The sequence below is a fragment of the Botrytis deweyae genome (genome assembly GCF_014898535.1).
Source record: "Botrytis deweyae strain B1 chromosome Unknown BDEW_011, whole genome shotgun sequence".
NCBI classification, from domain to species: domain Eukaryota; kingdom Fungi; phylum Ascomycota; class Leotiomycetes; order Helotiales; family Sclerotiniaceae; genus Botrytis; species Botrytis deweyae.
In genome coordinates this window covers 147,279-166,168 of record NW_024066218.1, presented here as the reverse complement: position 1 = coordinate 166,168, position 18,890 = coordinate 147,279, and the positions used below count along the sequence as shown (strand labels likewise).

Below are 18,890 nucleotides of genomic sequence, written 5' to 3'. Positions count from 1 at the left end.
GCCTCCCTTTGTAAACCATCCTTTTTATCTTACAATGACTGCCCCGTAAAGCAAATGAGAACACATTCATAATGGTCTCAAGGGTATCGTTTGATTCGTAAGAAATCGAGATGATGGAAGAAATAAACAAACTCCCTCCTTCTAATCCGTTTGTGTATGGATCCATAATATTTTTTTGTTTGTTGTTTAATGTATTTTAAACATGTGTATAGTGTATTTAAGCGTGTTGGCCCGGCTTGCGGAGAATTTCTTCGCAGTTGGCGTCAAATCGCATATTCCATAATCGAACTGATGCCATGAACTTCTCAGTGTGCTCAAGTTGTCTGTCGCGTCCGAAGATAGAGTCAACAAATTCGGTACCGGCGTTCTTGCCGAGTTGTGTTGTTGCGGACTTGGTTCCGCTTCGACCTGCCTTCAACATAGGTGCTTCGCATGCCTTGAGGAGTTTCTTCAACTTGTCTGTCAAGCGTTCTCCAGACTCGATGAAATCGTCGACCATTTCTCTATTATCTGGTTGTCGAATGCGTGGCATGCACTCTTCTGCACGCTTGACTTTGCCGGCTAATTGGATGAGTAATAGCCAGAGTTCACCGGCCATATCGGAGAGTGGGGTAGCGGGACCGTGGTGGTAGACAGTCCAATCGTAGATCCACTTGCCAAGACTATTGGCGTCGAAAACACTGCCGAGGAGCATGATGGGTTCTTCGGTAGGATCCCAGTTCTTCAAGGAGTATCCGGCTGGGATGTGGTGTCGGCGCGCATCGGCTTCAGTGGCCTTTTCCGGGGGTGGTTGGGGTTTGGTCCGAGTTGATGTGGCCGTAGGGCGAGTCGCTCCAGGTCGAGTGGTCGCTGGTCGTTGAGGTGTAGCTGTAGTTGAAGTGTTTCGACGATGTCTGTATGGTGACTCGGGATCTTCAGCATACTTGGGGCTCTGGTTGTAATATTTATCAGTACCATGACTACTATATTTGTAAGTTGTGTGCGCCGCCGATCGACGAGGCACTCTGCACAAATATATTGTCCCGTCTACATCTTCTAAATATTCATAATATTCGTCGTCCTCGGCACCCCCATGAGGGGTTCGGTGGGAGTAAGAATACTGAGCCTTCGTCTCATGACGCGGCGGCGGTGATGACCAAGAACTTTTGTTTCGACTCACATTTGGACCAGCACCAGTGGCGTAGTATCCGTTTGAAGTAAATCTAGGGGAGAAAGGCCTCGCCTCAGTAGCGGACGCTCTATATGTTGTAGTATCTGCATAACTTGTATGTCGAGAGTGGGTTCGGAATGGGTGTCGTGAAGCATATCCCGGAGATCCAGATGGTGAACCGGCAGGCGAGGGAGAAGCGCTGGTCGAGAAGCCGTAGTAAGCGGCGCCCGGGTGGCCGGGAGGTGTAGTATATGAGAAGGACATGTTATCCTATTACGTATGTTGTTGTGATGAAATCTTGAGAAGAGATGAAAGAATACCCTGAGAGTCAAAGGGTTGAAAAGGAAATGGAAGAAAAACGAGAAAGGTCTAGTTTTTCGCGCCAATGGATCGAAGACGCGATAGAATGTGACAAGCCCGTCACCTTGGTATGTAGTCGGTACGAGAAGAAGGAGGAGAGACCTTTATCGTTGATCCACACATGTCAATAACTGCCGGCTGATTCCTTCAAAAGGATATCTTTGAAGAGAGTTCGGAGTCGAAATAATTATCTCGACTTCGAATGTTCTAGTAAAAGCTAGACGAATAAAGTTCGACAGCTTGAAAGATATTATCAATCGAGTGTGAGTGAGTGTATTTGGTATTTCGATTCGTTCGAAATTGGGGGCAAAAAACTATCTTCCTTTTTCTCTCTCTTTCTCTCAAAAATTATTCGAGTAGAAATTCGATCGAGGAGAAGATTGTAAGAGGTTGGGGGAGTTCGTGTATTTTAATATGAATTAGATGTGTGCGCGGATAATTTTATTTTGGTTAAGGGTGGGTAGGAATTGTGCGTATGAGCCTAGTATGGTTCTTAGCCAGGGATAGCGAAATTATTTGATTTTTTTTTTCTTTCCTCTCTGCAGCCAACACACAAACCCAACTCTACCCGAAAATGTGCAGTGAGTGCAGGACAAGGTTCGTGTGCTCATTCATCAGCCACAAGGGTGAACAGGAATATCCTGGCAATGGAAAAAAAACCAATTAATGAATTAATTTATCGATTCGTCCTAGACTGGAATTAGTATCAAAAATATCTTGGTTTCCTTCAACGAGCTTGGAAAGGAATGCGATCGTGTATGGATAAAATAATCGATTCAAGGGGGCGATGAGTCTTCCGTCGAGAGAGGAAAATCAAGAACAGGAAAAAAGAAAGAGAGAAAAGGCTGTGCTGTGCTGTGCTTTTTATCGTTCTCGAGAGATTCATTGGACGAATGCCCTTTTTCCAAGTGAAGTGATGGAGGTGGAATAGTGGATGATGATGAATCGATGAGTGGATTCAACAGATAAAGATAGCACTTGTGAGTAATACTGATCCAACAGAAGAAAGCTGGAGTACGAGTAATCATGATGATGAGAGAGATATTGGTGGAACGGAGTGGATGTATATTGACAATGATGAGCAGAGTGAGGAGATTGATTGGTAAGGTGTGATGAGTGTGAGTATGAAGGAATACGAGTACAACAGACAGGCACAGATGGTTTGTACTGTGTGGTCGGTAGATAGGCAATGGATGAAGAATGATAGAATGATGGAATGAAAGTGGTTAATCACATCACATACCTAGGTATCTAGAATATCAACAAATAAAGATACAACTCGAAATGCCTTTCTGACTTTCCTGCAAACGTTTCCCAATATTAATGTTCTCGTTGATATTTGATTATATTGCGTGGTATTGTTGATATCGTGTGTGTTGTGTGTGTTGTGTACTACCCACTATGACAAACACCCTTTCGACCCTTCTTGGTACTTTCGGAGGAATAGACTTTGGACGAATGAGAGGATTTTCATGGGATTATTTGCAAATTGGGTTGAGAATGTGCGAATTAACTTTGGGGATTGTCTAGAACAACCTTGGAACCCTTTATCGTAATCGGTAATCGTGCGCGTCGTGTGTGTGTGTGTGTGTATGTGAAAGAACCCCTGGGGCGCAAAGTTGATAGAGAAAGGTTTGGCTTCAGAGTGTCTGGCTTGACTCTTGAGTCTTGACTCTTGAGCGGGATGGAAGCAGTCTGTGCCCGGCAGCGTCGTCTTATCTCAGGGGAAAAGTCCCCTCGTAGCGAAATTGAAGAGAGACAATGTGGATTCCACTACTCGAAAAAAAGAAACTTTAAAAAGAACCAGAATTCGAAGCTTGAAAACCTTCTATGACACGCCGGCATGGAATTACTCCACGCACAGATCTTCGTAGCTTCAACTTGTTTTGGGATCAAGGTACCCAGACGCCAGAAATTATATCAACGGTTCAACGGGGAAGAAGTCACTTAGTTGCCGCGGCTTCTCGCGATACCGTAAAGTGAATAGCGGAGAAACCGAAGATCGAAATTGTGGATAGTAAGGAACCTTCAAGGATCTAGGAAATTGAAGGAAATTGAATCTTGGGAAACCTTGGGAAACCTGGGAAACCTTGGGAAAACGAGGTTGGGATGAATATGATTGGCTTGGAGAATCCTGATTGATTGATTGATTGATTGATTGAATACAATACAAAGTAGGTATGTAGTGTGCAGGTAAAGCTTGATGTACAGAATGTGATATTATCTGGATCTTTTAAAGGTGTCTTCGTCCCAGGGTTCTCAGCATGAGAGGAGACTCTTGGGTGAAGGCGATGGTGGTGGTGGATCTATTGGGTGAATTCGATTGTTGTTCAGGCCAAGTGTTGTGTGTCTCTGTGTGTTCTTCCATCCGTTCTTCTCAGCGTGGCAAATTTGATTGGGCGATTTGTAATGGTTGATATCGACGGTTCGATTATGAAGATCTCAATATGGCCTACCCGGTACCTACTAGGGAGGTATATTGACTGAAGGATTGCTCAAGGAAGAGACAAATTGGTCGAGTCCAAGGTCAGCAGCTGATAAGATGAGGGGTTGAGATCAAATCGCTGGTGGATGCTGTGAGCTGTGAACTGTGAACTGTGAACTGTGAACTGTGAGCTTTGAGCTTTGCGCACGACCTTGAAACTGGCCACACTGAGGGAACCCTATGGACGTACGCGCAGTGAATCACTTCAAGACAATCAGGTAAAGGTTACACCGATATTTCCATACTCCGGAAGGCTGATAGGGTCCGAGGGAATTGACTGGATATGGATGCATGTACACACAGGAGGAGAAGACTCCTTGGTACAATACGAGGGTGCACGGGATGGGTGGTATAGATCATAGATGGTATGGATGTATGGATGTATGGATTGCACTTACATGCATGCAGGTTCAGTACAATTACTACAGAGTAAAGAGGGGCCCGTTTAAGTAATCTGTTGGGCAGGAAGCTCGAGGGGGATTTGAAGTTATCGATGTTTTGAAGCAATACTTGTATTACTACAGAGTACTAGGTATCTACGGTCTGAGAAATAGACATTCGGAACTGCTAGGAGCATCAAAGTTTTTGTTAAAGGTTACCCCGTCCATCCTCTTTCCTCACTACCTACACTATTGCAAGTCTTCATGAGACCTGGGTAGTATTTGAGTGTAAGTGGACATATCCGGACTTTCCTTCGGGATATCACATGGAAAAGCATCTTCACAGGTGAGTAAGTACCTAGTCTAGTATGTATTCACGCTCACGTTCACTTGCTCACCACTCTCCGCTTCTGGTAATACAATGAACCATTCAGGACTAGAATGTAATCCCAACTGTTCTTGTCATCTCCTCCATCTCCTCCATGTTCATCAATATGGGTTCGATGCTCTTCGTCTCCGGGTTTCTTGGAATGATATGTACAGTAGGATTGAACAGGGTATTGAGGGGGCGGGACCCGTCTATAAATTAATTTCTATCGAATTAAACCTTGAGGAGTGATAGAGTGAGAAAGAGCCAAAAGAGCCAAAAGAGCCAGGAAAGTCAATTTTATTTATCATTCCTCCAATCAAAACCCTCATGTGTACCCTGAGAACTTACGACTCGGCCTTTCTTCCCACCCAAACCATGATGCGGAGGATAATACCTCTCTTACCTACCATGCGAAGGTTGGAACTTCTTGGGATGTCACGGAATGATTGAAGGATACGACCACCATCACAGTACCATGTCATTTCAATTAATCACACGCTGCCCATGATTTGGAGAGAGGGAGAGAGGGAGAGAGATAGCGATAGAGAATTTTCGTACTCGTATCGCTGCCAAAGAGGAGTTCTCTTCATCTCCAGTGCGATTAATCAACTTTTAATTAATCTTCAACTTGAGCGAGGTACAAAGATCCGAATCAAAGGGTTTAGATGTTTAGAATGATTTTACGACATATTTTACGACATAGAGGGGATCACCAATCCACCGTAGGGTTGTGAGTTCATGGGAAATGGGCAAGGGCAAGAAAAAGCAAAGATTCATACTAAAGTACCGACCTAGCAGCGATGCATATCAACATGCTTTGGTCATGCATTCTATCTGCAGAGTTGCCGGACCTAAGCATCAAATGAGCCCTGGAACGGACAATCATGAATTGAGGATGCATAGAACTGTTCATTGTTCATAATGTACGATACACAGGCATTCAAAATTAGACCTAACCCTAATAAAAAGACGAATGCAAGTACAACATTGGAAGTTGGAAGTGCAAGTAAGTGCAAGTAAGTGCAAGTGCCACAACATTGTCTACAAGGTAATAATAATAATAATTATAAACACTACGTGGAGTCGTAGATATGTAATGTTTATGTTGCTATATTGAGTGTTCCCTCCGTACACACCGGTGACTTCTCTTGGTCCACCAGTCGTCATTAAATCAATCGTTTCCCTTCCTGCCTTATCTGGTACTTATCAATGGATGGTGAGACTTATCATGACTTCGTACATAAAATTGCTACCCCTCCCCTCCCCTCCTAACTTCTCAACCCTCCACAATCATCCACCAAAACAAAATATACTTCGTAGATGATATAATACGACAGCGGTGATACCCATCAATTCTTTGACTGCCTAGTATCTTCCGAAATCTTTCTCCCATTGCGTCTCAAGCCCTGCTTCTTGGATTTATTGATTTTTGCAGAGTTTTCATCCAAACTTTCGGTGTGCGAATCTTCATCTATTTGAGTCGGTTTGATGCAAACTTTCCTTCACCGTCTCTATCATATCTTCTTCTTTTTACTACTTGGATCGACTCCCTTACTGTTATGCATCAAAAGGCTCTCTGCTTCTGTACTTCTGAATCATGAGTGGCTGGAGCTCTCTTCGATTTATCGACATATTCTCAGATCTGATTCGTTGAGAGAATCCTTGTTTGCGGAATCCAACGTTGTACAGGATCAAGCAGCGAGAACATACCCTTGTGCCGCTTCCCGTTGAGATGTACTCTAAAGTACTGGATGTACACACATTGGCTGAATCTCTTAGCTGCCTGTACCCGCATTATTGACCTACTGCTTGAGGAGAAAAAGTCTTTCTCACTTGCATCGATAGCATCAATTTTCAATTTTCCATACATATAAGGCTTCTTCCCACACACTGTATAAGGCAGTCTATGCACACGTGTCGTACAACGGAAGGCCCAATATGTATGTTGAATGACGTACTGTAGGTCGAAAAAGCCCAGAATGAAAAAAAAAAACATTCATCTTCCCCTCCAGTTTCTCAAAGGCCAGACATTTCTATCACGCAAAAAGATCAATTTTCACATTTGCCGCAAAGAAGGGAAAAAAATGTGTTAATTGGTGGGTATGACGATCGAATTTCATTTCTGCCCAAAAAGAAAATTTACCTGCTGTAGCCGTTTGGGCAGTTTATACGTGTGGGCGCAAATTCTGGACCTCGAAAGGGTCATCGGATTCAAGAGGCGCATTGAGAGTCACAAAAACGCAGCCAATAAAAGTTATTGCGCAACTTTAGGAGCTTGAAGTGTCAGCCTCATGAGACATTTCCTACCACACAAATCATACTTTGGGTCAATTTTTTGCTGTTTTGGGGGCCAGGCAATATGATAGGTGATACAATAGGAGAAGTGCCCTCGGATTATAGGGTACCCGCGTTTCATGTCTTTTTTGACTCATCTTATCCGAATTGCTCGGAACGTGGTACTTGTTCAGCCTCAACCCGTGGATACAAATAAACGGGTGGCCGGGCGAGACAAGGCAAATGGTTTGCTTCTTAAAATGAGGTCGAGACTTCGAGACAAATGGTTGATGACTCTTAAATCCTTAAGAAGCCTCATATAAACCAGCCTCTGAATATGATGGAAGATCTTTCACGTGTTTGCTAATATTACTCTTTCGTCGGTTGATCTACTACTGGTTATCACTATCACAGTCACTATCACAATTCAGTCAGGTGGATGGGTCTGTGATCCCGCCCTATTGATCGGTCAAAAGGCAAACAGCCAAACTTGTTTTGTGGTAGGAAGAAATGAGGGGCGGGTTCCACCGGTCCAACCGAATTCATGAAGCGAGATTCACATTGCGGGGTGGTATCCAAAATGAGGGTATCCCGTGCAGGAGAGTACTTGCTCACGTCACGTTGCCGTTGGGTTAGTGCTCACAATTGCGATTATCTCCGTTATCGAACGAGTTGGGACCGGAGTTGAGACCGGAGTATCTTTCTTCATCTCGGAGATTTTGCAGGTTTGCTTCATACAGTGATCGATTGTTTGACATCACGCACGAAGGAGGGGTATGTTTCCCTTTTTTCACAGAATCGAGAGAAATCTGCCATCCCTAGAACTACTAGATCAGCAAGATGTTATTCGAAGTGGTTTTGCAATATTTGGTTGATTTGATTGAATCTAAATGGTCATGAACTGTGCTCTGTATTTCAATGAGAATCCCGCTAGATTCTCATCATCGATGGATTCAGAGATTAGTAAGTTCTGAGAACTAACCATCGTAACTCTCATTTCTTGATTCGCGCCTCTCTTTCTCATATCAAATACACAGCATCCACTCTTTGACTGAGAAGATACATGTGGTTCTTCAAATGGACAAATACAATTTTAACGGTGAGGTTAGGTATATACACATGATAAAACATCATCAGATTTGTACAACATCAGTGTGGCAATTATCTCGGAAGTACCATGAGTTTCGCGTTATGCGGTATTTCACGGATTGAATCCTTATGGTCCCGGATCAAATGCTCGATGAGAAGATGAATGAACATACTCAGGTTCTCCAATAACAGCCTTTCATTTTCTATGCGATCTCGGTTTACTACATCTAAGAATTTCCACTTTGCTAATGAGTTACAGCGATATTGGTTACCAGGTAGCGAAAATTTTCCTATACATCGCCATCGACCTCTTCGAAGACCCGTGGGAAGTTCGCCACTATCATAAAAACGACCTCGTGATCTGCTGTCTAGGCATGAATCCTATCAGGAAGGGAGCTACACACCAGCATTCTGTTGGGTTAGTCCAGATAGTTTGATACTGGAATGGAGAGCGGAAGCATTCGCCTATTCAGTTGAATCTTAACCATCTGGAATCCTCCTTGATCACTGCAATTTTAGTGGACTATCGTGCTCAGTGCCCAAATAATAGAACCCCTTGTTCAAGCACGATTCCGCTCCGCCTCATTATTATCTACAATATCCTAAAACACACTGCGTGAATATGATTGAGCTATTCTATCGTTTACCGTCGGATGCCTGTTTGAAAATGAAGGACAAATATCATTACCCAAGTAAGCTAGCGCCGAACGGTACATCTTTAGCGCTACTCACTAACAACGCCACTTTCCACCCAATTTCTTCGTACACACTCAATAAAAAACGAGGAAGAAATTTATATTCCTATCAGAAATTGGCCTGCATTGCGCAAAAGGAATGAGAGGGTTTTCAGCTAAGCGGCTTGGTGGGATGACGAGGCTCGTTTTTGAGTCATGATGAAAAGTAATGAGTCATGTTTACTCCTTTCACTATCGTCCAATTGACAACAACCCACTGGAAGGCGATGCTTATTTTGATAGCGGAGGCATTTGTAAATAGAGCTTCTTATTGCTTATGTATCGATGTGTGTGGAGCTCAGTGTCTGATGGCAATTTTGACGTGGATAATCACAACAAGATTCCTGCTCTGCAAAGCTTTGGGTTGGGCAACGCCGAGTAGAGTCCTGGACGAGGCTGCAAGAATGAGGTAGGCAGGATTGAGCGGGGCAAACCTAAGTCAAGTCAAATGAGGTAAAGTCGAAGCAAAGCAAACCCAATCATCGAGCGATGTTGCTGACGACGTTGTAAGTCGTACGTAAAAAAGTTGGAGACGGGCAAGGACTAATAAAGTCGCATGGTCACCAACTATCGTATTCTGTTATTGTCGATGGATACACATGGTAATTCAAAGAAGAAATTGGATTCGATATTTCGAATCAACTTGAGTGTTCTTCGTCTACGAATAAAATTTTACCTCCTCACATGTATATCACATGTGAACTTATAAAATGTCAACGCACAGGTGGAAGTAAAATCTGCCCATTCATTTTTTCGCTTTCATATCTCCCCAGAGATCTTAAGCACTTTCTCTGGTGTTTTTGACCGTAGTTCACCGCAACATACTTACACACTCGTCCTATCAAAAGTACCTCATCTCTCGCTGAGCTTCTACAGGTCCTCCTTCATTTCGGACTTCCAACCTTTCCATTCCATTTTGATCTCTCCATTTTCCAATTCCCTACCCAAGCACTTCATTTCATTCTCGCGATCTCTCCGCCTGTCAATACAAAATGAAAATCAAACAGGTCGTTGACCGTATTTTACCCGCCAGGAATACAGTGATTCTCGAATGAAAAGTTGTGTTGACTACTCGTCTTGTTGCTCCGGACGTGTAGAAACCGTACAAGATTCTCCTGTGTTTAGAGCTTTCGAGCACACGGTTTGATGGATCAATATGTCTGAAGCGAATAGATGAAGACAAGAATCTCATTCTATTTCTTGCTTCGTCAGTCTGTAGGTAGAATTTTTGGATATACTGTGTTGGCTATCTATCTACCTAGTTATATACATCAACAGATGAGGGGGTACTTTTGCAGAAAAGATTCAATTAGATCATTTTCTGGTCTTAAAAGGGAGCCCCTTAGCCCTTCTCTGTTGCAGTCACGGATAGCGTAGAGTATTACTTGACTTCGTATCGTTAGATGTATCGTATTCTTGATTACTCATACATTACATTATAAACACATAATACAATATAAATCCTATTTCAATATCAATATCAACATAAACATAAACACAAAAACCAGAAATAAATGAAGAAAAAAACTATATTACCACACCCACCCACCCTTCTCATCCAAAACTTCCCGCCCGCCAGAAATTCCCTTCCTATCTCCTCCATTCCTCTTCTTCCTTCTTCCTTCTCCCTTCTCCTTCTTTTTCACCAGAAAAAAAAATAACTAAACCCACACCCCATACTGTCTCTCCACCTCTTCCGGTGCGTTCCCCCCTCTACATCGCTCGCGCGGCCACTCGCGCATCTGCATCCTCACCGCATCTTTGTGTTTCTGCGAGGGGTGGCGCCAGCCGCAGAGCCAGAGGAGGAGGATTAGGAGGGGGAGGAGCGTGCAGAGGCCTGCGAGGAGGAGGGTGAGGGTTAGGGTGTTCATTTTTTTGGGGGGGGGGGAGGGGAAAGGGGGGGTTGTTGGGGGAAAGAGGGGGTTGTTGGGTGGATTGGAGTGAGTTGCTGGGAGTGGGAGTGTGAAAAGATGGGGATGGGATGGGATGGGATGGGATGGGATGGGATGGGATAGGATGTAGGGGGGTATTTATATTATAGATTAGAGGAGAAAGAGTATTGTTTGGATGGGATTTGAATGGGTGTATCAAGTTACTTTCCTGATGTTGAGATGTTGAGATTTTGACTGGCCTGCTTTCTCTTTTGTTTGAATTTCCCTTGTTCTTTGAGTTTCTCTGTTGAGATTGTTTCTCTCTTTGTTCTGTCGATGATGTCTTTTTCTTTCTTTCTTTTTTTTGTTTGGATTCTTTATCTATTGTTTCTGTATTTTCCCGATTGGGATGGGGATATTTAAGTAGGTATGGATACCTAGTACTTTCTTGTATGGGTATATATGTTTTATGTTGTTTAGTTGTTTATAGATGTGGGGAGTATGGGATACTTAGTGTTACCTAGATATGTATCTAGTAGGTATCTATATCTGAGAGATATAGATTCTTAACTGGAGAGTATGAGGATGTAGATGGGTGGTGTGGATGGGTTGGTTGATGATAGCGAGTAAAGGATTACTGGGGAAATGAGATGAGGAAATCGGAGATTAGTAATGTTAGGAGGTGGTGAGTGGAATGAGAAGTGGTGAATGATACCTTCCTCTTCATGGATAATGTGATGGGTAGGTATGTTACGAGGGTTCAAGACTGTTATTAAAGTATGGATGGTGATGAGGATGTATTGTGTTCGTTTTTTGGTATTAGATTGTGCTCGTTAGCTTGTTGAATAGGATTAGTTGAATATATAGATCGTTCTCGCTGATAGCTGATAATCGGGTATTGTAAATGAATAGATGTATTGTCTTGTATGCAAATGAATGGGATGGGATGGACTCAGTTCAGCGTGTACATGTGATGATTCGGAAACGTAGTTTTGAACATCATCGCAAACACTCAAGCTAGCAGTCAACTTCATTCCTTCGATCAGATCCCATAAGTTCTGCGTAACCAACTACCATTATACTAAAGAAACTATCCATAGCGCCATAGCACACCTGGCTATAGCTTTGATATAAATAGCTAGAGAAGAAAGCCCCCTTTCTAGAACTTTGTAAATTATAGACTTTGATTACCTAGTAGCTTTACTTGTTGCTGCTTGATCAATTGCAAAGGAAGGAGATGTAATAGCATATCACATCTAGATGGTATTGATATGTGGTTGATATGAAGTATAAAACCATCGAAAGTAGTAAGCATAAAGAAGCGGAAGTAGCTCTGGGTGACTAAGCACACATCAAATTCCACACCAGGTCTCGGGTTGGTCGAAGCGTATTTCCGTATTGGGATCGTATTTCGGATTTCGTATTCGCCTATATAACCTTAGAAAGTCTGGGGCCGAGGGGCCCCAGTAAGATGGAGAATGAGAAAAGACATACTTGGCGGGCTTGAATAAGTACGTACACTCAAATCGGTGCAGTGATTAAGATGAGACGTAATCCTTTCAAATTCAGTGTTTTCAAATATTCTTGTTGCTTAGTGAATAAACATCTTTATATATAATAACAACTTGTTCTTTCCGTTTCCAATAAAATTCTCAATCATCAAATCGTCAAAAGACCGCCCGTCGTACACCTCGATTGAGTCAAACACCAATTTACCCCTCCCCGGTATCTTGACGAACAGCTGGATTCATTAAAGATTCTAGGCATCGACGACGACAACAATTTCTAGGAACTCATCACGTCGCTTGATCAAAGATCATTTCATTTTGACATCTCAAACCATCGGTCTTTTCTTCAAATCTCAAGTTTGCCTGCTTGTATCTATCAGATTATTTTGATTTCTACATTCCTTCTTTGTTTCTTTACTTCTTGGCGACGGTTACTTGAAAAAGAAAATCTTAAGACACCTCATTTATTTCAGCTGGAGATGTGATATAGTGTCAACATGGATAAACAGAAAATCAACACCGATAACTTCCTAGCGACACAGAGTGATGGAGACACAGCAACGCAGAGTAATGAAGATGAGGTTAAAGATAAATATTCGAGTCAAGCTCAGAACCAGACATCATTCAAGGATTTTATGGTACTCTCTAGCCAAGTTCCTCGCCATGGTTACACAAAACTAATAAATTTCGGTAGAGAATTTTTTCATACTCGACTACGGGTGATAAGGTCGTACTGATCATTGCTTGTCTTGCACAAATTGGGACTGGAGTTGTATGTTTATATAGCACTTGCCATTTGAAGGCTGCTTGACTGACTGATATTTTGATAGACTTTACCGCTCATGAACATTGTCTTTGGTAAATATATGTCCACTTCAATTGAGAATTCTTAACTAAAGATCATGGTAGGTAAACTGGTGGGCAATTTTTCAGACTATTTTGTACCTGGTACGACCACTACCAAGGCCGAATTCACCAGTACCATCAACAACCTTACGTTCGTGAACCGTTTTTCTTTCCAGTTCTTTCCGATCCTTTCTACATAGTATCTGTCTCTATTCAATGTATTAATAAATGTCTTTGTGATCTACGGACTACTATTTTTGAAACGGGCAAGTGTTCGAAAATTCCAGTAATACAGGCTTACTTCACACTTCACACTTGAGATTGGAGCTCTCAATGCTCCATAGATCTTTGATGTGTTAGAGCAGACCCAATGTACCAAATGTGTACTATTCATTATGAGGATCCAAGTTGCAAAAGACTATCAACAGTTGACACCTCATTGTCGTCGAAGTGCATTCTAGACTAGTGGAAGCCCACAATGAACTCCATGTAGCTTGTCCATATTGAGATTTGAGCTCTAGAAGGCAACACATAAGTAGGAAGTACAAATCGAACTAACTTTTCGAAGCTTATTCGTTACTTACCTGTTCATCGCAAGATGGGTTTTGAGTTATATCTCAATGTTCACGTTTCGTCTAGTTGGCCTCCGAATATCCGCCAAATTACGACTCAATTACTTAAAGGCATTATTTAGCTTACCTGTTGGTGTCCTTGATACTCTACCTAGTGGGCAAGCATCAAATACAATCACAACTACTGCAAATACATTGCAAGTGGGTATTTCGGAGAAACTGGGAACTATTTTACAATATTTGGCAATGCTAATCACAGCCATCGTAATTGCATTCACATACAGCTGGGCATTGACTTTAGTAACTAGTTCCGTTCTTCTGTTTGTTGCTTTGGTTTATGGTAAGCATTTACACTTTTCATACACTGAGTTGCCTCTGTGCATTTGATATCTTTGTCCTTCTTACTTTGCTAAAGCTGATCATAACAGGGACCGTTATACCGATTGTCATGAAAATGTCAAAAAATATCGAGCATGCCGACGAGAAAGCCTCTGGGGTTGCAGGTGAAGTTCTTGGGTCAATACGAATGATTGTTGCATGTGGTTCCGAAGATCGGACTGCGAAAAAATATTCTGGATGGGTTGAAGAATCTCGAAAGCGAACATTGAAGATGAGTCCTTGGGTCGGTGTTCAATTTTCACCACGTATGTATTCCCTATGGGATTCTTTCTTATTTGCTTGCTAACAATCATTTAGTCATGTTTGCTATCTACGCGTAAGTATTTGATTCCTCAATGATTTGACTCGAATTAGTGTTCATCTTCCTAACCACATTTCTTCTACTCGCATGCGCCAACATCAAGCTAATCATTGATACCAGTACAATGGCATTATGCTTTTGGTTCGGCTTTCGGCTTTTCTCAGAAGGCCACCTGGAGAATGTCGGGACTATACTGATTGTATTGATGTCCGTGGTGATGGTTGCAATGGCAGTGAGTCAAACAGCTGCACCCATCATGGCTGCTGGAAAAGCAGCTACAGCAGCAACAGACTTTTTCGCGGTAATCGACACGCCTAGGCCCGATAACAGTGGGCTCAAAGAGCCTGAGGTATCAGCCCGTGAAGACATCACTCTCAACTCCGTTACTTTTGCCTATCCGAGCAGACCCCATGTCAAGGTTCTCGATGATTTATCGATGAGGTTTGAATCTGGTAAAATCACGGCTATCGTGGGAGCATCGGGTTCTGGCAAGAGTACTATCGTAGGTACGTGTTATTTTCAGTATTGTATTCTATTCCCAGATGTTTTGCACTTTTTGCACGAGTAATTATTGATGACCTACGACTAGGTCTCCTAGAAAGATGGTACAATCTCGAGGAGCAACGAATAGTGATACCTCCAAGCGCCATGAAAGACGAGAAAAAAGACAAAAAGAAAGAAGAAGAAGAACGACCAAATACTCCCGAGTACGACGAGAAACAGGACCCAGTTGCTCTATCTGGTATTATTGCCTGTGGAAATAACGATTTGAGATCCCTCGACCTCAGATGGTGGCGAACACAAATTGGCCTTGTACAACAGGAGCCGTTTATATTCAATGATACGATAGCTAAAAATGTTGAATATGGTTTAATTGGTTCAGAATGGGAACTCGAAAATGCCGAAATGAAGAGGAAGCTTGTCATAGAGGCTTGTAAAGAAGCTTTTGCTGATGAGTATATCACTAAATTGCCCTTGGGATATGATACACAAGTTGGCGATGCTGGTATCAAGCTAAGCGGTGGACAAAGGCAGAGATTAGCCATTGCTAGGAGTATCATCAAGCGACCAAAGATCTTGATCTTAGACGAAGCTACCAGCGCAATCGATGTAAGAGGAGAGCAGATTGTTCAGGCAGCGTTAGACAAAGTGAGCGAGGGTAGAACAACAATCACGATTGCTCACAGACTTTCAACAATCAAAAAGGCTGACAAGATTGTGGTCCTGAGGAAGGGAAAACTTGTCGAAGAGGGAACTCATGAGGGATTACTTTCTAATCCGGACGGCGCATATAGTGCTCTCGTTAATGCCCAACAGTTATCTTTAGGGGATGTTTATCAAGAGGAATCTAATTTGGTGGAGACAGTGGACCCATTAGTACGGGAAATGAGTGCAGCAGAAAAGGAAAAGGAACAAAAAGAAGCAGTGGCATACAAACCCAAGGGTCTCGTCAGAAGTCTCGGACTTTTCCTGTATGAGCAACGTGCTCGATCGCAATGGTACTTGATGCTTGTGATAGGTGCCATAGCTGCTGGGGCCGCCTATCCTATTCAAGCCTATCTATTTGCACAGATCATTTCAGTCTTTTCATTGACTGGACCCAGACTTAAGGCTGCCACGGAACACTACGCCTTGATGTTCTTCGTTCTTGGATTGGGTGCTGGTGTGGCTTGGTTCATTATGGGCTATTCATCAACCATCATATCTGGTCACATCACCTCCACATACCGTCAAGAGTACTTTGAGAGTATTTTACATAAGCCGATTGCCTTTTTTGACGCAGAGGAAAACTCCAGTGGTGAACTTACTGGTCGTGTCGCCAATGATCCAACACAACTTCAACAACTACTTGGCATTAATATGGCCATGGTGCTGACGGCGATTTGTAACATCCTTGGTTGTATCATCATCGCTTTTGTTTTTGGCTGGAAGCTTACTTGTGTGGTGGCCTTTGTCGCCCTTCCTTTATTGATTTGTGGCAGTTTTTATCGCATTCGATATGAGATTCAATTTGAGAAGATGAACCAAGCAGTCTTTGCTGAGAGTTCCAAATTTGCGGCCGAAGCAATCTCTGCATTTAGAACAGTCACCTCGTTGACCTTGGAGGATATGATTTCCACCCGTTACGAGGAGCTGCTGAAGTGGCATGTGAAGGGCCACGCCAAGAAAAGCAGATATTCATCAATTATCTTCGCCGCTAGCGAGAGCTTGGGATTGGGGTGTATGGCTTTAGCATTTGTGAGTTTATTTATCATGTTCCAGGATGCTATGGCGTTAAGATACGAGCTTGAAGGTTGAATGCATGAGATGATCCTTGGATCTAGGAAAATCCTCTTGTTGTACTGCAAATCCGAACTGATCCGAACTGATCCGAACACAAAGCTAATATGATTTGCCTTTTAGTGGTATGGTGGCACTCTCCTTGCTTCAAGAGAATATGGTCCAGTCAACTTTTTTGTGGTCTATATTGCTATAATAAACGGTGCCGAGAGCGCTGGAAGTCTGCTGAGTTTTGGTCCTAGTTAGTGCTTCGTTGATAACTTCATTCCATTCTTCGTTACTAACCTCGCGATAGATATGGCACAAGCATCGGCAGCAGCAAACAGAATATTGAGTTTTAGACTACCGGCAAAAGTAACTGGAAATTTAGCGTCGCATATCCAGAACACAGAGGGCGGGGTGAAGATAGAATTGAAAGATGTCTGGTTCAAATATCCTACTCGTGACGTTCCAATATTTACTGGGTTGAATATCACGGTAAGTCAAATCTGTAGTAAGGTTGAAGAGGATGCTGATTATCATAGATTAAGAAAGGCCAATTTGCTGCGTTGGTTGGGCCTTCAGGCTGTGGAAAAACATCAATTGGTAATTTCACATCTGTCATATGGAAGATAATCTACTAAATCAGACACTAGTCAGTCTCCTTGAAAGGTTCTACGATGTTCAGAAGGGTAAAATATTATGCAACGACACCGATATCTCCGAACTTGAGGTTCGAGAATACCGGAAAATAATCTCACTCGTAGCACAGGAGCCTACTTTGTTTGAAGGTACCATCAAAGAGAATATATATTTGGGTGTTGATGAGTCGACTCCAGAAAAAACTCTCCATAAAGTCTGTCGCGATGCCGAAATTCACGACTTTATCATGTCCCTCCCTGACGGGTACAATACCAATGTTGGAACTAAGGGAGTTGCTCTCTCAGGAGGACAAAAACAACGGATATCAATAGCTCGTGCGCTCATTCGCAATCCCAAGATCCTTCTTCTTGACGAAGCAACATCTAGTCTAGATTCTGAGAGCGAGAAGCTCGTACAAGCGGCATTTGAACGGGCGGCAACAGGTAGAACAATGGTTGTCGTAGCACATCGACTAGCCACTGTGCAGAATGCAGATGTGATTTTTGTGTTGGGTGAAGGTAGGGTATTGGAAGTGGGAGATCATGCAGCGTTGTTACGGAAGAAAGGTGTATATTATCAAATGGTAAGTCTTCAGATGCTCTTCAAATTCTTTCGCCTCAAGCCTGTTCAACCTTCATTGTACTTACAAATCTCAGTGTCAATCTCAAGCACTTGACCGATAAACAGCAAAACCGCAGGAAGCAAAACATATCTCTCAGCTTAAATTTTTTGCATTAGAAGTATTAATTTCCAACTGTACGAGTGGGTAGAGGACAAATGAATTCCACTTAAATCCTGTACAATCACGATGTATAATCTAGAATCCTCTCACACATCCATCAACCTATGAGCTGGCATTTTGAGCTCGGTAATGTTGCAGTGCATATTTTGTGCATCCTGTGCATAAACTGACACGTAGATGTAGATCATGACCAATTCATGGTTTTCTATACGTTCCGACTTTGGAGGGACTTTTTCGTAGTTGAATGTAAGATTTTAAATTGGCTGAGAGGTACTTGAGAGGTTATCGTGAATTTGAGGTTCAATTAAATAGTACACCGAGTCGTAATTTTGACCCACGCTATCCACTATTATTACATACCCGTGCACTTAACTCACTGCACGAGGGAGGAGCTTTGGCTGGTCCAATATGGTGGGGAGGAGAGAGAGGTGATTGCCACATTTGGGAGAGATGCATCACTGGCGCCGGTTAGAAAAGAATGGGTCGGATAGTTGCGACTTGCAATGGGAGATTGGAAGTAAAGATTCGTTGATTGATTGATTGATTGATTGATTGATCGATGGGATGAATATTTCAGCTTGAATGGAACAAATGCAACTTGACTCAATCTAGGTACAGGTAAGAAGCAAGTTCGTCATCTCGAACTCCGAATCCAATCATCCAAGAGCATCTCTCATGTAAGGTGAAGAACTCAATGAGAGGCTTTGAGATTCACCGCCCTCAAATGTTAAAAACTGTAAATAATCGGGGTCTCCTTGGGGATCCATCGAGGGAAACCCACCGACAACAATGTAGCTCTAAAGGGATGGAAAGGTTGTATTAAGAAACGAGAGACAGACTGCATCTCAAAAGAAAGACTCCTTACTACAATACTTGTTCAGTACTTGGTAGTTTTCTTCGACTTTACT

General features: G+C 42.7%; 2 protein-coding genes across 2 annotated transcripts; one reads left to right on the top strand and one right to left on the bottom strand.

Annotated features, from left to right (window-relative positions):
- Positions 1-217: 217 nt before the first annotated feature.
- On the bottom strand, positions 218-1,414 carry EAE98_005510 (uncharacterized protein; the record flags this gene model as incomplete). Its single annotated transcript, XM_038953132.1, has 1 exon — positions 218-1,414. The coding sequence occupies one exon, from the start codon at positions 1,412-1,414 to the stop codon at positions 218-220; it is 1,197 nt and encodes a 398-aa protein (XP_038810233.1).
- Positions 1,415-12,290: 10,876 nt separating this feature from the next.
- On the top strand, positions 12,291-18,270 carry EAE98_005509 (uncharacterized protein). The gene is made up of 15 exons (XM_038953131.1): positions 12,291-12,859; positions 12,916-12,993; positions 13,052-13,079; positions 13,131-13,218; positions 13,636-13,979; positions 14,068-14,283; positions 14,336-14,354; positions 14,460-14,845; positions 14,929-16,577; positions 16,743-16,860; positions 16,915-17,096; positions 17,144-17,204; positions 17,255-17,823; positions 17,897-18,108; positions 18,166-18,270. The coding sequence occupies exons 1-14, from the start codon at positions 12,719-12,721 to the stop codon at positions 17,921-17,923; spliced, it is 3,906 nt and encodes a 1,301-aa protein (XP_038810232.1). The 5' UTR covers positions 12,291-12,718; the 3' UTR covers positions 17,924-18,108; positions 18,166-18,270.
- The last annotated feature ends 620 nt before the right edge of the window (positions 18,271-18,890 follow it).